Source organism: Chelonoidis abingdonii, chromosome 5, assembly GCF_003597395.2.
Source record: "Chelonoidis abingdonii isolate Lonesome George chromosome 5, CheloAbing_2.0, whole genome shotgun sequence".
Taxonomy (NCBI): domain Eukaryota; kingdom Metazoa; phylum Chordata; order Testudines; family Testudinidae; genus Chelonoidis; species Chelonoidis abingdonii.
In genome coordinates, this window is record NC_133773.1 from 122632026 (window position 1) to 122656903 (window position 24878).

At 40.3% G+C, this 24878-nt stretch overlaps 1 protein-coding gene across 1 annotated transcript in view; it reads left to right on the forward strand.

The window, feature by feature from the left end:
* The window catches only part of SORCS2 (sortilin related VPS10 domain containing receptor 2), an 844346-nt gene that overhangs the window by 744891 nt on the left and 74577 nt on the right, over positions 1-24878 (forward strand). Inside the window, 3 exon segments of the mRNA XM_032789791.2 lie at positions 3969-4115; positions 5623-5725; positions 19462-19538. Coding sequence (XP_032645682.2) covers positions 3969-4115; positions 5623-5725; positions 19462-19538 — 327 coding nt within the window.

A 24878-nucleotide genomic window follows, 5' to 3' on the forward strand; every position in this document is an offset into this window, starting at 1 on the left:
TTGCTATTTAACTTGCACATAATTATTTTGGAGTGTTTTGGTTATAGATAATATAGTATATCAGGGTTAGAAGGAACCTTAGGAGATCCTCTAGTCCAACCCTCTTCTTGAAGCAGGACCAATCCCCAGACAGATTTTTTTACCCCAGTTCCCTAAATGGCCCCTCAAGGATTGAACTCACAACCCTGAGTTTAGCAGGCCAATGCTCAAACCACTGAGCTAGATTATTCAATAACATTTTATTGTCTGGAAAATAATTCATCTTTATTAGTTCCCAATATATCCTTCAGAATGCCTAGCAGTACTGAAAGCACCCAGTCACTTCTTGCTGTACAGTGTGATGCATTTCATAGGATCAGTTACAAACACAGTATAATAATCATAAATGTACACCAAGCACCACAAAATTAATAGATGCATTGATAGGGTTATATTCATAAATGTACACCAAGCATGACAAAATTCCTAATAGGCCCCGAAATAGGAGAACCAGGCAGAGCACAGTACACCACAGTGCTTTACTGTGACTCACTGTCCAAGTGCCCTTTCAAAGCCTTCTTGAACTGTACAGCTCTGTGTTGAGCTCTTCTAATAGCCTTTGGTAGTGGCTGTTCAAACTCAGCAGACTGCTGCTCCACCTCTGCACTCAACCCCCACAGCAACTCCCCTCCTCTTGCTTCACAAATATTATGCAGGACACAACAGGTGGCTATAGCCATTGGGATATTTTTTTCCACACAGGTCCAATCTAGTGAGTAGACAACGTCTGCATCCCTTCAGTCTACCCAACAGCACATTCAACTGCTTTTATGCAGCTGCTGAATTTGTAATTGAATTTTTTTCTTGATGGTGTTGAGGTGACTAGTGTATGGCTTCATAAGCCAAGGGAGCAAGGGGTAGGCTCAGTCCCCCAGGATCACTGTTGGCATTTCCACATCATCAGTGGTAATCTGCTGGTCAGGAAAGAAGGTCCCTGCTTGTAGCTTTCTGAACAGTCCTGTGTTCTTAAAGATATGCGTGTTATGCACCTTTCCTGACCAGCCAATGCTGATGGTGAAGCATCCGCACTGATCCACAAACGCTTGCATAACCAAAGAAAAGTAGCCTTTTGTGTTAATGTACTCTGTGGCAAAGTATTCTTGTGCCAAACTGTGTTATGAGCGCCATCTATTGCCCCACCACATTTCAGAAATCCCATAGCTGCAAATCCCTTTACTATGTACTGCACATCGCTAAGAGTCTCAGTCCCGCATACCAGGAGACAATTAATGGCCCTGCACATTTGCATGAAAATGGCCCCCAAGTGGATTTTACAACTCCAAAATGGTATTCCACTGATCAGTAAGGAATCTGGTGTTGCAAGCTTCCACAGTGCAATTGCCACTTGTTTCTGTGCTATCAGTGCAGCTGTGATTCTGGTCTCTGGCACTGAATGGCTGGGGCAAACTTGGTATACAAATCCAAGAGTGTGGCCATGCACATTTGAAAGTTCTGCAGCCACTGCTTGTCATCCCAAGACTGCACTATGATGCAGTCCCATCAATCAGTGCTCATTTCTCAGGCCCGGATGTGAGGCTACACCATCTATGAATGCCACCAGCAAACTTGAATTGGTTCTTTCTATGTCCTGCAGCAGTCTGTCCTCCACAAAATCATCACACTTCTTGATGAATCAGTTCTTGTGGCTCTGCAAATACTGGAGGATCATGCATCCTATGCTTGCAATGCTCGTGACAGTAGTACAGAGCTGTGCAGGCTCTGTGCTTTTGTCAAAGATGGCGGACAGCGAGGAGAGCAGTGCAGGTTTGTGAAATTTTTAAAAAAGGCATGAAAATTATGGGAGATAGATGACATCATTGGATGGAGAACATTGCATGCTGGGAAGTTGACTCCTAGCTCCCAGTCACTGCTGCGTGATTTGTTCTGCCCCACTATGGATTGCCAAAACTTCCCAAAAGAGAGTGCACTGGATGGAACTGAGTTGCACATTGGGATGCTCACCCATAGTGCACTGCAGTGTGCACTGACACAACCACTCCTGGTGAGTATGCACAGTGATGACTCACAGAGCCAAGTATGCACGTGCACAAGCAGTATAGTAACTGAAGCAGCTTCATGCCAACGTAACATGCATTGGTAAAAGTTTGTAGTATAGACATGCCCTCAATGTCTTAAAATATGTTCAGAAACCAAAAGCACCAACTGTTTTGGGGTTTTTTTAATATCCATTCTCTTTTAAGAGTACAAAAGATAGATCATGCCAAACCAACCTGGTTTCCTTTTTTGAGAAGGTAACAGATTTTCTAGACAAAGGAAACGCAGTGGATCTAATTTACCTCGATTTCAGTAAGGCATTTGACACGATTCCACATGGAGAATTATTAGTTAAAGTGGAAAAGATGGGAATCAATATGAAAATTGAAAGGTGGATAAGGAACTGGTTAAAGGGGAGACTACAACGGGTCGTACTGAAAGGTGAATTGTCAGGCTGGAAGGAGGTTACTAGTGGAGTTCCTCAGAGATTGGTTTTGGGGCCAATCTTATTTAACATTTTTATTACTGACCTTGGCATAAAAAGCGGGAATGTGCTAATAAAGTTTGTGGATGACACAAAGCTGGGAGGTATTGCTAACACAGAGAAGGACCGGATATCATACAGGAAGATCTGGATGACCTTGTAAACTGGAGTAATAGTAATAGGATGAAATTTAATAGTGAAAAGTGCAAGGTCATGCATTTAGGGATTAATAACAAGAATTTTGGTTATTTTGGGACACATCAGTTGGAAGTAACAGAGGAGGAGAAGGACCTCGGAGTATTGGTTGATCACAGGATGACTATGAGCCGCCAATGTGATATGGCCATTAAAAAAGCTAATGCAGTTTTAGGATGCATCAGGCGAGGTATTTCCAGCAAAGATAAGGAGGTTAGTACCGTTTATATAAGGCACTGGTGAGACCTCATCTGGAATACTGTGTGCAGTTCTGGGTCTCCCATGTTTAAGAAGGATGAATTCAAACTGGAACAGGTTCAGAGAAGGGCTACTAGGATGATCCGAGGAATGGAAAACCTGTCTTATGAAAGGAGACTCAAAGAGCTTGGCTTGTTTAGCCTAACCAAAAGAAGGTTGAGGGGGATATGATTGCTCTTTATAAAATATATCAGAGGATAAATATCAGGGAGGGAGAGGAATTATTTAAGCTTAGTACCAATGTGGACACAAGAACAAATGGATATAAACTGGACACTAGGAAGTTTAGACTTGAAATTAGACGAAGGTTTCTAACCATTAGAGGAGTGAAGTTCTGGAACAGCCTTCCAAGGGGAGTAGTGGGGGCAAAAGACATATCTGGCTTTAAGACTAAGCTTGATAAGTTTATGGAGGGGATGGTATGATGGGATAGCCTAATTTTGGCAATTAATTTGGCAATTTGATCTTTGATTATCAGCAGGTAAGTATGCCAAGTGGTTAAGCTTAGAGGAATTTATGCTAGTACCTCATATTTGAACTCTAAAGTTCAGATTGAGGAATTATACTATGACACTTGCCCATATGCTCAGGGTTTAACTGATTGCCATATTTGGGGTTGGGAAGGAATTTTCCTCCAGGGCAGATTGGCAGAGGTCCTGGAGGTTTTTTGCCTTCCTCTGCAGCGTGGGGCACGGGTCACTTGCTGGAGGATTCTCTGCAGCTTGAGGTCTTCAAACCGCAATTTAAGGACTTCAATAACTCAGACATAGGTTAGGGGTTTGTTAAAGAAGTGGATGGGTGAGATTGTATGGCCTGCATTGTGCAGGAGGTCAGACTAGATGATCATAATGGTCCCTTCTGACCTTAAAGTCTATGAGTCTAAGAGTAGGTAAGTATCTGGAATATTCAGTTTCTAAGGAACCTCTAAACCAGGAATGATCTATGCTGAAGAAGTGTTTTCAGTCTGGTCATTAACCCTCTTAATTTTATGCTCCAGGTCAGAGGTGTTAAAGGTGTGTTTTTGGCCAATCAGAAAATTGATGGGAAAGTTACAACTCTAATAACCTACAACAAAGGCCGTGACTGGGACTATCTGACCCCTCCAATTTCTGATATGAATGGTAAACCAACCAACTGCAAACCTGTAAGTGATTCCTTTTAATATTTTATCCAATGTGCACAAGAACTATTTGTAGAATATGTTGAAATGTAAATAAATGAACAGTAGTTAAGTCATCTCAAGCACCTAGTACCAAGCTACATTCTCCTCTCATTTACACCAGATGTAGATGTATGTTTTAGTGTCTCTACATTAAGCATGCCTTCACAAGTTATTGAGCCAAATTAATCTCTGGTTTGCTCCATCTGCAGCATTATATGTTCTTTTGTTAGGGCTTAATTTGACTTGTATGGGACAAGTGTGCTCTAATTTACCTACCATGCATCCTGATTCAAGGCAATCATTCATTTATTATTAATTATTTTACACCGCAAGGAACTTGTCTGGGAATAAGAGCAGTTCATCAATAGGATTAAAAATATGAATACCGTTTATTTCTGTTTTTGCATTGTATTGTTTTATCTTAAAACACAATTACCCTATTATGAGGAGTGGGAGTTACACAGTTGCCTGGAAATGTAAGTCAAATGGCTAGTCATGTCAAAACCCCTTTTCTTTTTGTGAATGGACGTTATTACAGTTTGTTTACATGTCTCATTTACCCACAACATTTTAGTTTTTTTGTTGAGACAGCCCTGACAAGCAGATCCCCTGTGTCTTTCTCACAGGCTCTCTGCTCCACTGGACTCTTAGATCCCTGCATTTTTGGGCAGAATATATGTCCGTAGTCAGGGGGACAGACTAATCTTTATCCCTGTCTGCATAGTAGGAATAAAAGACTGAGATTGGGGGAGATGTTGACTCCCTTCAGAAGACTGGGCTACAGCAATACATGGTTCATGCTCATAGCTGAAGTTGCATAGTTTAGGTCAATCTTCCCCCCACGCACCCCTCCCGCAGTGTAGACCAGGCCTTAGGGTGTGATCTTGTTCTCAGTGAAGTCAATAGCCATGCTCCATTCACTTTAGTGGGAGGAATATTGAGCTCCACTGTGGAAAGAGCAGAAAGCAGTAAGTTAATTAAACAGAGATGCAATCAAACTCACTCCAAAAAAGTCATTTAAAAATATTTTTCATATAATGATTTTTTTTCCTGACAGAAGATGTTTCAGTAGAAATAGTTGTTTTTAATCTAATTCTCTTTTAGCTTATAACTGCATAAAGGCAGCCCAGGGATGATGATAACCAACAACAACAAATAAATCTTTGGTATTTTTTATTGCTTCTTCCAAAGATCCAAGCAGTTACTCTGTCACAAAGTTATTTTGTGCTATAATTTCACACTGTCTCTTTCTGAATTGCAGACCTTGTTTTAAGGCCACGGAAATATACAGAGCCAGGGTAATTGGTTCCCGCTAGATACATCAGACTAATATTTTATTCTGGACCCTGCTTTGTGAAATTCAGTCACTTCCCCCTTTTTGTAAGGCAGTTGTCACTGCATGCTACTTTCTGATTGTGCATTAATTACCAAAGTAGCAGAACTGCTGTTAACAGCTTGTAAAATACTGTTCTTCCTCTTATTCCTAAAGCCTGATTGCCATCTTCATCTCCATCTCCGCTGGGCAGACAATCCATATGTGTCAGGAACAGTCCATACCAAGGACACTGCACCAGGGCTCATAATGGGGGCAGGTAAATGCATGAAAGTGCTTTTTTCCCCAAAAATGTTGTTTCTTGAGGATCATGTTTAGTCTCATGAAGAATAATATATTGACTGTATTATAATATTGCCCTAGTGTGCTTGTGACTGAATATCACTGATTTTAGAGAATTTGACTTGTCAAATGTGATTGGTCAAATTGTTGAATAGGAAGTTATCAACCTTTCTGCTGGGTAGCCTGCAGGAATTGGAAGGAATTATTTATCCCAAGATGCCACAAGTGAACAGGTGCATTGTGTGTATCTAGCTATCAGTCATTTATGGTCCCCACTACCATTGTGTCTGAGTCCCTCACAATCTTTAATTTATTTATTCTAACAGCCCTGTGAAGCAGGAAAGTGCTATTATCTCTATTTTCCATGTGAGGCACAGAGAGTCTAAGGGTGTCTTCACTAGCCGCCGGATTGGCAGGTAGCGATCGATCCAGCAGGGATCGATTTATCACGTCTAGTCTAGACACGATAAGTCAACTCCTGAGTGCTCTCCCGTCAACTCCTGTACTCCAGCGCCACGAGAGGTGCAAGCAGAGTTGATGGGGGAGAGGCAGCACTGCGGCGAAGATGCCACAGTAAGTCAATCTAAGAATGTTGACTTCAGCTACATTATTCATGTAGCTGAAGTTGCAAGGCTTAGATCGATCCCTCCCCCAGTGTAGACCAGGGCTAAGTATCTTGCCCAAGGTCACATAGGAAGTCTATGGGTGGAGCAGGGAATTGACTCTATGTCTTCCAAGCCTTTGGCAATTGTCCCAACCACTGGACTAGCCTCCTCTCTTCATATTTATATGGTGAAATGTTTCATCTTGTTCTGCAGGATTGTGTTCTGGCCACTGAAACCATTGTTCTAATCTAGTATGGCAAATCTTTTTTTTTCCTTTACACTTAATGCACATATAATTATCTTAGCGGTTTTATTAACTTCGTTATCCATGACAAGGCAGGTATGAGAGATAAGGTAAAAGTGCCTATTGCAGCAGTGTGTAGGAGTCAGGTTTGGGTTCTCTTTCATGCCACGTGTACTGTATTGCATCAGAGCAGTGGTCCCCAAACCTTTTACTTCGTGACCCACCTTACCCCTGTCTGCACTCTTCCCATGGAGCCAGAAGTGGGGCCGCCACTGGCTGAGGCTGGGGCCACTGCTTGGGGTAAGAGCCTGCAGCTATGGCCAAGGGCAGGGCCCCAGGCACTGGGCGGGCAGCCGGGACCCTGAGCATGGGGCGAGCAACCGGGGCCAGGGCCAAGAGCAGAGCTGGGTGGCACTTCCTCTCCGGTCCCTGGGGTGGGTGGGTCCGGTCCCCAGCTGTGCCCCCTGAATGTTACTCCACAGCCCCCCCACAGATTGAAGTCCTCTGCATTAGAGAGAAGTGACTAACTACATGTAACATATAAAATCCCCATAGATATGCTGACCAATCAATATGAAAAATGTCCATATAAATCTGCTTTGCTTTTTTACCTTTGTCAGTCAACAGTTCAGTTCCTCTGAATGTCATGTTTCTTCTTCTTCAAGTTACTGAGACATCAGGTTTGAGCTATAATATCAGCTTATCAGCTTATTTAGGTTTTATTTTCTTATTTTTGTGTCTCATGTTAAATTTAAATTAAACACACTCGCACACACACAGAGCTACTCTGTTTGGAAAAAATATATTTTCTCATTGTTATTGGGTGTTCTGTCTCAGTTTACATCAGTGGAAGGTTTGATGCCATTAGTTACTTTGATAAACTCTGGCAGTTGCCATACACCTTCGAAAACCAAAATGTAATTGCTAATTATTGTTTAAATTGTCCTGTGGCTACTGAGGTGAAAACCGTGGTGAAATCCTACCCCACTGAAGTCAATTGGAGTTTTGCCATTGACTTTTGAAGCCAGTGTCTTTAAACTGCACTTTTCTATAAAATATCCAAATTAAGTTTTTTAAGTTACCATTGCCATTGACTTTTGAACCCAGTGTCTTTAAACTGCACTTTTCTATAAAATATCCAAATTAAGTTTTTTAAGTTACAGGTGTCTATCTTGGTATTTTTTAAAAAAACAACAACTTCCTTTGTGGGTAGACACTATAGAAAAGTATCATAAATCTGTTCTATGTATTCTGTTCTTTTCTATGTATACTCTTTTGTATGTATGCATCACCAAAGTATCTGAGCGCCTTCCAGGAGTGCATGAAGCAAAGTGAAAAACATTGGTTACTTGTGGTTTATTCTTTCTCTCAGCCTCTCCCTCTGTGTGTGCACTGTCCTGTTTGGATTTGGTAGGGTTGTTTTTGTTTATTTTTTAAAATGTGGTTTTATATCAGAAAAGGCTAAAGAAGTGTGCCTTGCCCTTGGAGTAGAAGGTAGTGAGGCTCGTCTGAAAGCAGCCCCTGAGAAAGCTCTATCTCCTGCCGGGATGAGCTGTATCCTTGTGTTAAAAAGTTCCATTGTGCCTGAGGAGTAGAATTGTCAATCACAGTCTTCATCGAGGTGTTTTAGGCAATCTTTTAGTTCTCCTGGGCCCAGGCCTGTGAGAGCTTTGAAAATATGGACTAAGACTGAACTAGATTTAACTGAGTTTAGTTCAAATGCAAATGCTTTCCAAACTATGGGGCTATTCCTAATAACCCTTACCCATGGGAATAGTCCTTACTCCAAGGAGTAGTCCACTGAAGTCTGTGGCTATTCTTGTGCATAAGGACTTTTCCATGATTAGCAGTTTGGAAAAGTTGGCTCTAAATACATGCAGGAGTCAATCCACATCTGAAATACAGCTGTCTTTGGCAGCACAAGGGAGCAACCAGGTACACAGCTGGCAGACATCTCTCTACCAAACAGCATGGGGTGGGAGAGGAGGAAAGTTTGGCCAAGAACACTGGGGCAGACCTATATGCTGATAGAATGTGTCGTGGAATCACTGATGTCCAAGTCAAGCGGGGAGAAAATCTTGTTTTTGAGGCCTCTTCTGAAAGCCCCTCTACACAGCAAACTACTTGCGCCAGGGAAGAGGAAAGCCCGAGTCAATTAACATGTATTACCTTGGTGTCGAGTCTTTGAAACCTGGTGCATGTAAGCGATGAAATGAAAGCTGTTCAGTCTTATCTGGCAGACTTGGTACAATAAACACACACTTCTCACCAGACATACTTTACACCCAGAGACAGCCTGTATTTCCTTTGGGGCCTGGTCAGAGAATTGATAAATATATGCAAATCAGTAAAGGGTGTTTCAGCATGTATGAGAATCAGTGTCTTTGGGCCACATCATGCTCTGAATGAAATAAATGGGAATTTTACCATTATATTCAATGAGAGAAGGAGTAGAATGGTGGTGTGAAAATCACAGGGCTCAGGGTATTGAACTGTACATTTATTTTTATTTCAAATAATTATAATTAGAGAACAGCATTAATACCTAGAATACTTGGGACAGAGACAATAATAGGATGTTAACATTGCATCATTTTAAGCCCTAGTATTTGTAATTTACGGAATGAAAATTCTACTTTATTAAAATGTCATAAATAGTTCTGAGAATTAATATTGTTAATATTTAAATGTATGTAAATTGTGCAGACAAAATATTAAATGTAATAGCTGCACATTAAAACATTATTTTTAAAACATCTTCTCCCTTTAAGGAATATAATAGGATTTCACATTTACACTTGATTTTACTGTATTTTAATCTTGGCAGAAGCTTCTATTGTATAAGCCATTCAACGTGGGCCAATTGATGTGTAAATTTTTATGTTCAGCCTTAAACCTGTAAAGAATTCTTGTGTGAAAAATGCTAAGAGAAGTGTATATTTTCAGATTCCAGTTTACTGACTTTCTGTTCTTAGCCTCTTTTTTCCAGATAATAAATCAAGCAAATAGTACATATTGAACAAATTGCAGAGGTTAATTAATATATATATATATATTCAGCTGCTGTACAGAACAGTTAACTTGCTCTTTGTCATCTCTGGCCCAGATGTGCTGTGTATGTTATATTAAAGTTCATGTCTTCATGCATGGAGATTGCATGTTATGACACCATTGCAATAAACGAAAAAAGAACGGACAGATGTTTGACTTCTACTGACAATACAGATTCCTCTCAACTACACATTGTCAGATTCCCCCACCCCTCCATTATAAAACAATAACTTCAAATTGCCAAACAAACACCACTTGGCTGGGGCAAGGCCGTTTGACCAAAAAATAGTTTTGCCTTCTTGCTCTATGATGTGACTATTAGCTTTGAAATAAAAAAAACTATTGGCTGGCTAACGGTTGCTTGAAACAAATCACATGACTACATGAGCTAACAATGTGTTAGACATTACAGAAACATCTGGAAGAGGATATGCATGATATTATACTAAATTTGGGGGGGGAACACCCCATATTTGAAGAATTTAAATCTATTCCATTCTGGGTTGCATTTGGGTACCCATTTATTTGCATCGAAGCAAGTCTTCTATAACGTAGAAAAGAAAAAGATTTTAAAAATAATTAATTAATTAAATGATTACATAACACACATTAATGAATGTAATATGTATTACTGAAAAAAGTTAAAATGGCATGAAAATAAAATAAACATAAAGGTCACACACTGGCTTAGGCTATAGAAGGGGTATCAGCAATGCTCTGAGTAAAGCTAAGTTTTAAATTGTGTAACAACAGAAACTAAAGTTGAGGGAATTCACTTGCAGTAATTCAAGATAGTGAGCAGGCCTATTGGTAGAGAAAATTCACATGATCTTATAAGTTAAGCCTGAAGTGCTTCAATAGAGGGAGTCTGTAGAAAAATCTTTTAAAAGAGTATGGTGAACCTATACCCCTGAGGTTCCAGCTATTAGAGGACATTTTTGGTTTAGGGGTTAAAAAGTGACCTCCTGTGGGCTACAATAGTCTCATTTACAGCTCTGAATGGTATACAGTACAGCTGGTTACTTTTTCAGCCCATGGTGGAATAACTTTTTCAATATAAATTTGAACTGTCGTCAGAGTATAGTAGTAGTAATTAGTTATTTATTATTTGTTTGAATGGAGACAGTGCACATAAACCTGATCCAGACCCCACTGAAGTACATGAAAAGACTTGCTTTTGCTGTGCTCCTATGGAATTACTTCAGATTTATTCCGATGTAGCCAGAGGCAGAACTTGGTCTGAATCACCAGGCAAACAGTGGAGATGGGCAGTAGAGCTGCAGTTTGTGTGTGCATACATTGCATTCAATGAACCCTAGAATATGGATGGGTGGGACTAGAGCGGGGGGAGGGAATTTTGGACAAATAGTTTATTTGCTGAAAATGTAGTTTCAGTCAACCCAAAACTATTTGTGACAAGAATTAGCCAAATTAGTTGCCACCACTGCCTCCCACCTTATAACATTTCCCCCAATGGTAAGAGTTTGCACCAGGGCTGTGAAAGACCAAGTTTTAATTCTTGCTGAGGAGCATGGATTTGATCTCAGGTCTCTCCTTTCCCAGTGAGTGCCCTAATCACCAGGCAATTCTGGGCTTGGGTTTTCCTGTTGATGCTGTTCCACTTTGTATAAAATACTTGAATAATGGGTCTCCCGTGTCCCCGGTGAGTGCACTAACCAATGAACTAAAAGTTATAAGACAATTAGCATTATATCCTTTGTTTATTTTGTAAATCTAGCCCTTAAAAATGCCCAGAAATAAATATATTTTTGTTTGACCCGAAACAGACTTTTTGATCTGCCAAAAATTTTCAGCAATTTTTGGGTTCTGGTCAAAATGAATTTTTTTTCTTTGTTTTTCTTCTAAGAATGGGCACCAAACTGAAACATGAGTTATTCTCCAGGTCTACTTATTACTTCATGTAAGGATAGGTGTTCCAAGACACTATAAAGGGCAGCGTGAAAGAAAGCATGGAGATATGAACGGGAGACAGACTGGTGAGGCTGAGATGCTGGCAGAATGAAATGAATGGGGGCCTATGAGAGAAGAAGCAAAATCAGAAGCTATGATAGGAAACAGTACCTTGAACTAGAGCAGGGGTTCTCAACCTTTTTCTTTCTGAGGCCTCCTCCCCCCAGCATGCTATAAAAACTTCACATCCCACCCAGAGCTGGCTCCAGCTTTTTTGCCGCCCAAGGAGTGAAAAAAAAATTAAAAATAAAAAAAACCCAGACGTACTTACTCAATACCAGACGGACTGCCACCCCTTTCTATTGGCCACCTCAGGCACCTGCTTCCTTCACTGTTACCTGGAGCAGGCCCTGGTCCCACCAGTACCACAACTGTTTTTCTGCGTATAAAAGCCAGGGGTGGGATTAGTGGGTAGCAAGCAGGGCAATTGCCCATGGCCCCATGCCACAGGGCCTCACACGAAACTAAGTTGCTCAGGCTTTGGCTTCAGCCCCAGGTGGCAGGGCTTGGCACCCCGCGCTTCAGCCCCACATGGTGGAGCTGTGACTTTCTGCCCTGTGTCCCAGCAAGTCTAACACTGGCCTTGCTTGGTGGCTCCCTTGAAACCTGCTCATGCCCCCACCCCCGGGGCCCTGGATCCTTGGTTGAGAAATGCTGAGATAGAGCAGATTTGTGAAGAGTCTTTCAAGATCAGGGCAAAGTCTGGACATGGTGAAGAAAGCCAAGAGAGAGGTGACTGACCAGTGAGGGAAGATCACAAACTTCACAGCAGCTACATGGAGCTTCAAAATTTGCTTGGGATTTTTTTTTAACAGAATTTTTCAGATTGTAGCTCTTCAATATTTTTTCGGTTGTATTGCTTTATAAAGTCTTTCACTTCAATCTTCTCTCTTATGTGTTGGCTTCTCCTCTGGGAGTTGTTCACAGTTTGGCTATTTCTCACTTTCTGTGTCACTTGATTGCATTGGCTGGTATTATGCACATTTTTTGTTGCTTTCTCTTGATTGCTACATTTATTATGCATATGGTTCATTAACGGTTGCACTCAGTTGGAGGTTGGAAGTGTTCGAGACACTTTGACTGCTTGTGAAATCCTTATTGTGTTCCTGTGTCTGATTTTTCACTCGATCTTTGTCTCTTTATTTTCAGAGTTTCTTTAACTTGAGGGGTTTGTTCAGTTAGTTCTACCTGATTATCCATTGTTGTAAATTGGTTTATATTTTATAGTGTTGTTAGACATGCTTCTGGCACTGTGTAGCTGGCTGGTCTTGTCTAGCAGTGTTTTTTTATGCAGTTGGAGACTTGACTTTAAAAACATATATGAAGGGAATGTAGTTGCCATGAAAAATGCTGCCTTGACAGCAATGGAAATTTAAGTCGCTTATAAATCCACAGAATAGGTGCAGTACACCCAGCAGCAATCATGTTTCCCTGTATGCACCGCCTACATGTCTCTTAACTCTGACCTGGAGAAGACCTAGGGTTTGTCTATGCTGCCCTGCAGTTCGGACTATGGGAGTCTGAATAGCTGTGGGCACCAAAGTACTGTAACTCCTGCATGTAGATGCTGCAGGTGCTGGCTAAAAGGTTCCTAGTTCACATTCCTTGTCTTAGTCCAAAGCTGAAAAGGTTCATTCCTTTTCCCAGAGCAACACAGCCTCTCCGCCAAGCCTGTAAGCAAGAGCACCATTGGTGGCCATATTTTTGACAAAAGCACATTTCTGTACAACAGAAACCAAACCTACCAACTCATTTCACTCATAGAATCACAGAACTGGAAGGGACCTCAAGAGGTATTCTAGTCCAGTCCCCTGCACTCAAGGCAGGACCAAGTATCATCTAGACCATCCCTGACAGGTGTTTGTCCAACCTGCTCTTAAAAATCCCCAATGATGGAGATTCCACAACCTCCTAAGCAATTTATTCCAGTGCTTAACCACCCTGACAGTTAGGAAGTTTTTCCTAATGTCCAACCTAAACCGCCCTTGCTGCAATTTAAGCCCATTGCTTCTTGTCCTATCCTCAGAGGTTAAGAAGAACAATTTTCTCCCTCCTCTTTGTAACAACCTTTTAAGTAGTTGAAAACTGTTATCATCTCCCCTCTGTTTTCTCTTCTCCAGACTAAACAAACCCAAGTTTTTCAATCTTCCCTCATAGGTAATGTTTTCTAGACCTTTAATCATTTTTGTTGCTCTTCTCTGGACTTTCTCCAGTTTGTCCACATCTTTCCTGAAATTTGGCACCCAGAGCTGCACACATTACTCCAGTCGAGGCCTAATCAGCGCAGAATAGAGCGGAAGAATTACTTCTTGTGTCTTGCTTACAATACTCCTGCTAATACATCCCATAATCCCACCTCATTTTACTAAATAGCAAATGGATGGTAGTATCGTCCAGTCATCATCAAACCGATTACCTAGTATGAAAGACTTTCTATCCCAGTAACTGCTACGACTGCTCATTAGTTTACAGAAGATCTTCCTTTAGCCAAGGCACTTTGCAGTTTAAAAAAGTACAGTTATATTGGATTATGAAGAGAAGTACCAATAAGAGAGAGAAGATATAAGAATACTTAGTATTACCAGCATATAAATGATAGCAAAAAGCAAAACTAGCAATGAGTTAACTACTATAATCTGTGCAAAGGAAGACGAGGAGTGGACCAGGAACTGAACCCTGTGGTATGGAATGAAAATGGAAAGAGAGTTTGCCAACACATAACGGCCAGAAGAAATGCTAGGAAAGATAAGACTGGAACCATAAGAGTACAGAGATTTGTATTCAAAAGAACCAGGAGTCAGTAGTAATGAAAGCAGTACAAAGGGCAAGGAGAGTAAGAACGTGAGAAGGGAAGATAAACATGTTTAGCAGAGGAGAGGAAATTAGAAACAGACAGGAAAGCAGTCAGTGGAATAGTTAGAGAGATTCTGGCTATAAAGGAAATCAGATAGCATGGTGTGAAAGAGAGGTTCAAAGTTAGGAGTGAAGAAGCCTGGTCCATAACTCTGAAGAGAAAAAGAAGATCAGAGATGGTGGTTTAAACCCTGGAGCTGCCCATAGCTCCCTTTGAACTCACCTGTCTTTCAAATCATTCTCTTTGTTTGCAGTTGTTTTTTGTGTTCCATGCTCATTGTGTTTTCCCTCATTAGCACATTCATGTTTTGCTATTGTCTATTTTCTTTTCTTTGTTTTATATTGAGTGTAACAGACATTACATGATATCCTCTATGCAGTTACCCAGAAGGAAGGTGAGAAAGTTTGTACTTTAATTTGCTAGGAGTGTTGCATACATTTTGTTCGTTTTTGCAGGTGTCTTTTAAATTTGATGTTCCAGTATCTTTTTAAAAGACTCCCTGATTCCTGATTATGGGGTTGGTCCTGGCACATGCTGAGTCCTCTCACAAGGTGCTGAGTCTCATTGAGATGTGTAGGAGCTGAGGATACTCAAAGCAACTCCACTTTACTTCCTTTTCTCAGTTGACTTTTAGGATTGATAATGATAGTTTCTTCATAATTAGAGACTGGTTCACACCAAAACCTAGATATTAATAAACCTGAATTTATGGGAAAATTTGCATCAGAACTCAGTTCCCAATTTTGTAGCTCAGGCCAATCTCTTTCAAAAGGATGTTCGCAATGTTGTTGTAGCCATGTTAGTCCCAGGATTTTAGAGAGACAAAGTGGATGAAGTAATATCTTTTATTGGACCAACTTCTGTGGGTGAAAGAGAGAAGCTTTTGAGCTTCACAGAGCTCTTCAGAAGAAAATGCTTGTCTGTTTCACTCACAGAAGCTGGTCCAGTAAAAGATATTACCACATTGTCTCTCAGTAGGAGGAATATTTAAACAATATTTAATTGTGATAGTTTTCTGTGATGCTGGCATCTCAGTGTAAAAGAGAACAAAAGAATCCAGTGTTACTATAACCAAAAGACTTGAGCGCTGTAATTTTTTAAAGAACAACATTGTACCCAAAAACTAACAGTGTTTCCAAAAAGTTCTTAGGCCTTGTCTACACTACACAGTTTTGTCAACAAAAGTCAGCTTTTGTTGACAAAACACTGGAGGTATACATACACTGAACTGCTCCTCCTGCCAGCGTAACTCCCCTACTGTGCCAACATGGGTGGTGCGTGATTCCTCCATTCAGGGAAGCTGCGCACGCTCAGACCATGGCTCCTCCCGAGGCCTGCCCCTCTCAGCCTCCACCCCCCTGGTCCCCCTCAGCCCACTCCCGCCTTCCTCTCGTGCCTCGTCACCTCCTCTCTCTACCCTCCCTCCCCTTTGCTCACACTTGTTCACCCCCTCCACAGCTCCCCACCTGCCACTTACGCCTCATCACCCTCTTCCTGCCCCACCCACCACCACGCGTACCTCTTCACTTCCTCCCCTGAGCCTCCCTGCCCGCTAGCCAGCCAGCTGCTCACTGCTTGAGTGAGGTCCCCATGTGGGCAAGGGGGGACAGGAAGAGGCAGATCTCCAGGGGAGAGGACAAGTGGGGACTTGGGGCTGTTCAGGGAGGCATAGCCTGTCTGGCCTCTTATACCCGCCGCCTGTGTAAGCCAACATCATAAAACCACCTCAGTGAGAGCCACAGGACATATTCTACTCTCACTAAATAATTGTCTGACCCCCATTATTAATTCCTACAATGGTGAAAATTTAAATCACTAAACAGCACTTTAAAAAACACTTTAAAATATATGTTATTATTCTTCAAAATTAAAAATAAAAATTGAATTCTTCCAATCCTACCTAAGAGTCAAGAAGCAATTTTCCCCTCAAAGAATTGCATGGCTTGTTCGTTGTACTCGACTTTGGGTTGTTTCAGAGTGAAGTGGGGTTGAAGGTAGTATTGGTGATCATCTGAAGCATCAGGTACAGCCACTGCTAGTTGCCAATACTAGGCTAGCTCCAATAAACTCTCTGATACAGAGCATTTTCTGATCCCATTTTAGCTATAATTAAGTTTAAATAATGTAAAGTTAAACTATTAAAGAGCCAAGTACTCATAATCTTGATGGTATAAATGGAACATATAAATTTGGACAGTGTTTTCTGTCAGTCTGTCTCAAGTCTCTTTCATCTTGGATAAACTGTAAGTATGTGTTTTCATAGCTAACACATTTGTTTATATACTATGTTAGTAAAATTTGACAAAGTGGGTATTCACCCACGAAAGCTCATGCTCCAAAACGTCTGTTAGTCTATAACGTGCCACAGGATTCTTTGCTGCTTTTACAGATCCAGACTAACACGGCTACCCCTCTGATACTAATCTCAAGTGTATTCTTTCCTTATGTCTCTTTTACTTAAAAAAAATCTGACAAATGTCATCTATTTTTTCCCCAAGAACATACAAATCATACATTTAAGGCAAAATCCCCTCTATAATAACACTTAGGTGCAAAAGCATACTGTGATTGCGTCTCTTCTAGCTTACTGTAAATTGGCAGTTTAACAATTGGTTATTTGAAGAGCAGCTTGTCACAAGATAGAAATCTATGCATTTGGAACTGTATTTGTCGAGATCTCATGTCACAAGTTTGCTTTGCGGCCCTCTAAAGACTAGTTACTGCTCTTCAGTGTTTATCGTCAAAATACTGAGCTAGCTTTTTGGCCAGTGTCAGGGTAGAGAATATGATTCTACTTTAGAATCTTTTTTTATTTACAGAGTTTTTGATACCTACCGTTTTTAAGTGCTATAAATCTTCCTTTAAATGTTCCTACCACTGAATAAAATGAGCCAGATAAAACAGGAAAAGTGGTTCAGGATGAATAAAGAAGCTAAGATGGTACTTTACATAGTGCCATAAGACAGTTGGCCACTAGGTATACCAAGAGTATGGGTCTCAAAGGCCTAGATCTTCAATAAATGTTATTTTTTCTTTTATTTTAGCATGAGCAAACTAAATGAAAAAAAAAACACTCATTCTCGTTTATTGTTAATTTTGTGCAGTGCTTCTGCGAAGATAACTGTCATAAACAGATTGTTAACGGTTAACACCTCTTTTACCTGTAAAGGGTTAAAAAATTCACCTAGCCTAGCTAACACCTGACCAGAGAGACCAATGGGGGAACAAGATGTTTCAAAAGGAAGGAGGGAAGTTTTTCCTTTGTTTAGAGTTTCAGTTTCAGCGAGAGTGAAACAGATCAAGGATCCAGCCTCTTATCAGAGTAGTAAGTTTAGAAAGGAATAAATAGGTTTATGTTTATTTCTTTGTAACCTGTCTTATGCAATTAGAGGTAGAATCAAATTGGGTATTTTTTTGTGTAATTAATATTTGTGCCCTGGGGAACATCCTCTGTGTTTTGAATCTGTTGTCTGTGAGAGTACCTGGTATGCTAATCTGTCCCAGAGGGTTTTCTTTTACCTTTTTTTTCTTTAATGAAAAGCCTTTTTCTTAATACCTGATTGATTTTTCCTTGTTTTTAGATCCAAAGGAATTGGATCTGGACTCACCAGGGATTGGTGGGAGAAAGGAGGGGGGATGGTTAATTTCTTCTTGTTTTAAGATCCAAGAGATTGGATCTGGACTCACCTGGGAATTGGTGAAGGAGTCTCTCAAGGGTACCCAGGGAGGGGAAGGTTTTGGGGGAAAAGGGAGTGATCCAGACACTGAAAATTCTGGATGGTGGCAGTGATACCAGATCTAAGCTAGTAATTAAGCTTAGAAGTGTCCATGCAGGTCCCCACATCTGTACCCTAAAGTTCAGAGAGGGGAAGGAACCTTGACAATAACCTCAAAAGATATTCACACAGCCTGAATCAGAGAGATTCTTATTCCAAATACAGTGATCATTGCTTAACCCTACTGGGGATTTAAGGGATACTATAATAATATTAATAAATAATTGTACTAAGTGTAGTTTATTAAAGAGTAAGCAAGAGGCACCTGTTAAACCTTAAGGACTGACAATTTTCCTAGAGTTAATAGAGATGCCTCTGTGGGGCAGTATGTCAAGAAAGAGGTAAGTTTGTGAACTCTCAGAGGAGGTTGGGACTTATAGCAGGAGTGTGTTGTATTCTACATCCTCCACCCCGCCTTCCCTCCGCATGCCAGGATTCTTGCCCCTTCATTGACTTATAAGTATAACTTGCCCCCTTCGCTTTCCTGGCAAGTCCTACCTCTTCCCTCATACTGCAAAGCACCAGTGAGTACGTGGGAGCAGAAGACGTCGTAGATAGTTACGGAGACCAGAGTGGCTGGCCATTTGGTGAGTGAGGGCAATTTGGCACTTTGACAGAAGAAACTTCTTCCAGTGTTCATCACACAGGAGCAGTGGGGTTGGGGATGGACTCTAGTTAGAATGAGGAATGAGAGAGAGAGTAAGTAAGTGAGTTCAGTGCAGGGAGAAAGGTGGTGTGGCAGGAAAGGAGGTGAGGGAACCAGGAAAGGAGATGACAGAACTTCAGTCTCCAAGATAACTCTAAGAAAGTCTGGAGGTCTGGGTAAGTCTTCTTATGGGCCTCTCACAAGCCATGCTATTTCTACTCAGTGGAGTCATTTTAAATCATATAGATTAGCCTGACTCTTCCCATCCTGCAATTACTATCCATCTCTCAACAACCAATTATGTGGAAATTAAACATATGTAATAAAAACACAGCAAATATTAATTATTGTTACTGCAGAAAATAAAGTAATCCTACTTCATCATTTGGGGCCAGCATGCACTTGTGACTCTCATTGAAATCAGCCAGCCCCAGTCAAGGATCTCAGGGCAAAATTTGGTTTGATTCTCATCTGTTTTCCTGGTTATTTTGCTAAGGAGAGAGGTACTATATAAATGCAAGCTTTGCCTTTTTATTTATTTATTTACTTGTTTCCTTTGTGTCCAGGTAATCTGGGCTCCCAGCTGGTTGAGTATAAAGAAGAAATGTACATAACATCTGATTGTGGGAATACCTGGCGACAGGTAAGGAAGGAGAAATAAGACACTTAAAACTAATTTTGAGCATCAAATTATTATTTGTATTGATTGATTGTAACCACAATTATCACATTTAACTAATTAAGCCTTCTAATCCTCCTGTAGATGTAAGTAGCTGTTATTATTCCCATTTTACTTTGAAACTGAGATGAAGGGGGAGATTTTCACAAGCAGTAGTGAGAATTAGGTTCCCAGCTACTATTGATGTTCAATAGGAATAGGGCACCTATTTTGTCCCTTTGAAAATCTCCTCCTGAGTAACTTGAACAAGAATGGTGCAAGCCTTTTTTTCCCCTTCCTTTTCTTTTTATTAGCAGCCTTATTTCAGGATACTCAGAATGTATATACCAGACGTAGGCAACCTACAGCACGCGTGCCCAAGGCGGCACATGAGCTGATTTTCAGTGGCACTCACACTGCCCGGGTCCTGGCCACCGGTCCAGGGGGCTCTGCATTTTAATTTAATTTTAAATGAAGCTTCTTAAACATTTTGGAAATCTTATTTACTTTACATACAACAATAGTTTAGTTTTGTATTATAGACTTATAGAAAGAGACCTTCTAAAAACGTTAAAATGTATTACCGGCACACACAACCTTAAATTAGAGTGAATAAATGAAGACTCGGCACACTACTTCTGAAAGGATGCAACCCCGGTATATACTCAGGGGTCAGACTTATGATGCTCACATGCAAAGGTTTTGTGTTTGATTAGCTAGAAATGAATGAATTATTCTATTTTTCTCAGTTTAAAATTGGTGTCAGACATTTTTTTGGCCCAAATGATCTTAATAACAGAATAATAACAACACTTCAAACTTTCCAGAGTTTGAAATCACTTAAATCTTGTGCCCTACAGTTGAAAAATTTCTTTAGGATTAATGGCTATTGTTTACCATATTTCTTCATAACTAAAAGTTTCTTCTTTATTAGGGTCTGATAAATCATTTTCTTCTACAGAGCTAAAGAACTGCCTTCTTTCAGAATGACTGACATCTCCCACTGTTCTCAATAGGACTGAAAATTCAGGAGGTTCTCAGATGACCCCTGCAAAATGGCCGCCTATCTCCTATTGTTGTCAGTGAAATCTCTGCCTCCTGACAGAATAGGAAGTCACTATCTTCCCTGGCTTGACAGAAATTGGAATCAGTTGGCGGCGGCCAGTTTGAAAGATGGCAATTCTTAATGAGTTCTTCTGAAGGGAAAAACGTTATGCCTCAGCTTCTTCTGATGGATAAACGTTCAGTTCTGAAAAATAGCATCCAAAATAAGCATTCATCCTACATATTTATTTTCAATGGCTACCTGTTGCACCAGATGAGATCAGCAGAGAGGGCAGGAGGGAGGAGGACACAAAGGTTTGTGTATGAGTGTGTGCATGCGCAGGGAATGTAGAAGGTGCAGTAGAGATGGGGAAATAGGGGTATGTATGCAAAGAATAAAGAAGATATAGAAAGGAAGGGGAAATTTACGTATGGACATGCAGGGGAGTGTGAGAAGGTATAAAAGCAGGGAGAAACTGGAGGACAGGAGGGAGACATAAACCAGAATATACTCTCTCCAGCTGCTATGCACTGTTCTGGTGAAATAATGTAGCTATAAACCCACCTTAAGTGACCAATATGGGAATGGCATAAAGCAGCCACCGCATACCACTAGTGAAAATAGCCCTTAGGCTGAAATCTTTAAAAATGCTTTTAAGTTGATGCTTCATGTCTTCACATCATTAGAAACGTTGACTCATAGACTTTAAGGTCAGAAGGGACCAATGTGATCATCTAGTCTGACCTCCTGCATAAAGCAGGACACAGAATCCTACCTATCCACTTCTATAACAAACTCCTAACCTATGTCTGAGTTATTGAAGTCTTCAAATTGTGGTTTGAAGAGAAGACATCAAGCTGCAGAGAGAATGCCACCAGCAAGTGACCCATGCCCCACGCTGCAGAGGAAGGCGAAAAACCTCCAGGCCTCTGCCAATCTGCCCCAGAGAAAAAATTCCTCCGGACCCCAAATATGGGGATCAAGCTAAACCCTGAGCATGTGGGCAAAACTGCACCAACCCAGCACTCAGGAACAGAATTCTCTGCTCAGTAACTCAGATCCCATCCCATCTAACATCCTCCCATCACAGACCACTGGGCATACTTACCCGCTTGATAATCAAAAGATCAATTGCCAAAATTAACGCTATCCCATCATACCATCCCTTCCATAAACTTATCAAGCTTAGTCTGTTAAGCCAGATATGTCTTAGCCCCCACTGCTGTCCCTTGGAAGGCTGTTTCCAGAGACTTCAACTCCTCTAATGGTTAGCAGCCTTCATCTAATTCAGTTCTTAAACTTCCTAGTGTCCAGTTTATATCCATTTGTTCTTGTGTTTACATTGGTACTAAGCTAAATAATTCCTCTCCCTCCCTAATATTAATCCCTCTGATAGTATTTATAAAGAGCACAAGCATATCCCCCCTCACACCTTTCTTTTGGTTAGGCTAAAACAGCCAAGCTCTTGAGTCTCCTTTCATAAGACAGGTTTTCCATTCTCGGATCATCCTAGTAGCCCGTCTCTGAACCTGATTCCAGTTTTGGAATTCATCCTTCTTAAACATGGCGAAGACCAGAACACAGCACAACAGTATTCCAAAACCCAATGAGGTCTCACCAGTGCCTTACATAACGGTACTAACACCTCCTTATCTTTGCTGGAACATACTCGCCTGATCGCATCTAAAACCGCATTAGCTTTTTTTAACGGCCCATATCACATTGGCGGCTCATGAGTCATCCTGTGATCAACCAATACTCCAAGGTCCTTCTCCTCCTCTGTTGCTTCCAACTGATGTGTCCGCAATGTGTAACTAAAATTCTTATTATTGATCCCTAAATGCATGACCTTGTTGCACTTTTCCCTATTAAATTTCATCCTATTACTATTACTCCAGTTTACAAGGTCATCCAGATCTTCCTGTATGATATCCTGGTCCTTCTCTGTGTTAGCAAAACCTCCCAGCTTTGTGTCATCCGCAAACTTTATTAGCACATTGCTGCTTTTTATGCCAAGGTCAGTAATAAAAAGGTTTAATAAGATTGGTCCCAAAACCGATCCTTGAGGAACTCCACTAGTAACCTCCTTCCAGCCTGACAGTTCACCCTTCACATGGTAGTAGTCTCTTTGGCTTTATTTTGTGTTTGTATATGAAATTTCTAATTAAAGAAATTCCCAGTCAAAAACTGTATTAAAATTGATGTAAGGCTGAGAGCACATATCAGTAATTTAAGGTAAAATACACTACAGGGATGTTGTAATTAGCCCAATACCAAGCGTTATGATCCCAGGAAATTCAGAGTTAAGGTTAACTTTTAAAAAACAATCCAAACCTAAGATATGGAATGGATATGCACAGTTAAGGCACCCAAGCAACTCAATCTTTGGATAATCTTAACCGTGCCCTTTAAGGACAACATGAGGGAGAAAATGTGACTTTTAATATTTTGTTTAATGTAATCTGATACAACAAACATGCAAATACCTTAATCATAAACTTATGATAATTGCATGATATCAATTGAGTTTTGAATTTCCTGGATTTACAGTGTTTGGATTTTGAATAATTACAACATCCCTGTCATGTATTTTACTCTCAATTACACTGTCTATATTCCATTTAAATACTGTCAGGGATGATCTAAGAATACTTGGGTCCTACCTTAATGCAGAGGACTGGACTAGATGACATCTTGAGGTCCCTTCCAGACCTACATTTCTTTTATTCTTTTTTTTGGCTGGGAGTATTAGATGATGATGATAGAGAAATATCAAAAACCTTCGTGTTGTCTGAAGACCAGGTGGGAAGCACTAATAAGAATAGAAAAGTGTCATAAAATTATTCTATTTCAATGAAAACAGCTGTTTTAACTGAAATGCTATCACTCTAATGTTGAACTGAAACATAACACAATTGTACTGAAGTACGAGAAACAGCAAGAGTGAAACTGAGCACTCTAGTTTCACTTTCCAAGCTAAATAAAAATAAAAAGGATTTATTTTATATACTAGTAATATAGGATGGTGGTAATAATATACAAAAGGACATTTTTTAAAAATAATTATATTATTTTTGTCATGATGATGTTCTTTTGCTTCAGAAGTTGAGATTTTATGCCTAATAATTTCTACAGTTTTAGCAGTGGGAATTTATCTCTATGCTTAGGGGTTAACAGTATTACTTATGACATTTAATGCTCCCATTTACCAAAATTCTGTATTTTTTTCTGGTGAGAAAAGGGGCTGGCATTCAGATTCTCACTATTTGCATTTTGGGACACTTAAGCTAATGAGATGAAACTTGGTTTATCAAGCCTTTAGGTGATTTTTCACTACATATAAACTCAGACGTGAACTCTGATCCCCATTGCAACAGTCAAAATGAAAAGTGCCACTGATTTCTTTATTTTAATTAAAACTGTCATGAAGTCTTTGCAAAGAACTTAATAAATCTTCACACTGGTGACTAGAAAAAAGAATACAGATTATTCTGTATATTTTATATCCCCATTATTCATTGCAATCTGCCTGTTCTTCATGAAGACAGCGATACATTTTCTTTCTCCAGTGAAATTCATGAAGCTAAAAACAAAACATGAGCAATTACGTGATACTGCAATTATTTAGATGACTAATTACTGGTCTCTAAGGCTGGCACAAGCAGAGCCACGTTTTGTCACAGTTCATTGAATGGGTTCAGACCATTGACTTGGAAACTGGGCAGTTCCAACTGCTGACTGCCAGTCACTGCCCTGCACCTTTGTCACATACTTCACTGCACATCCCCAGCATTGCTGCAGAGCCATCTACAGGCTCTCATAAAGGAAAAACAAAATTGGATTATGAATCATGGATAACAGAGAGACTTAGGGTAGTATAGAAGGGTTAACACACCAGAGCAAGGAATAAGGCCAGTACAGGAAATAAGCTAATACCAGCAATAGTGAAGAAATATTGGCAATAGGAATTGAATAGAAAGATAAGAAATAAGACTAAGACACTTATTTGAAATAGAAGGAAAGCAAACACAGCTGTGACAAATGGCAAAGGAAGTGTAAATAAAGCAAAGGGTATATGAGGATTAGACAAACAAGTTAGCATAGTTATTTGGGACAATCATCTCTATCACGCCTAACAGAACAGAGTAGTATAATGTGAAAGATGAACATGATATTAAATCAAATAGGTATCAGAGGGGTAGCCGTGTTAGTCTGGATCTGTAAAAGCAGCAGAGAATCCTGTGGCACCTTATAGACTAACAGACGTTTTGGAGCGTGAG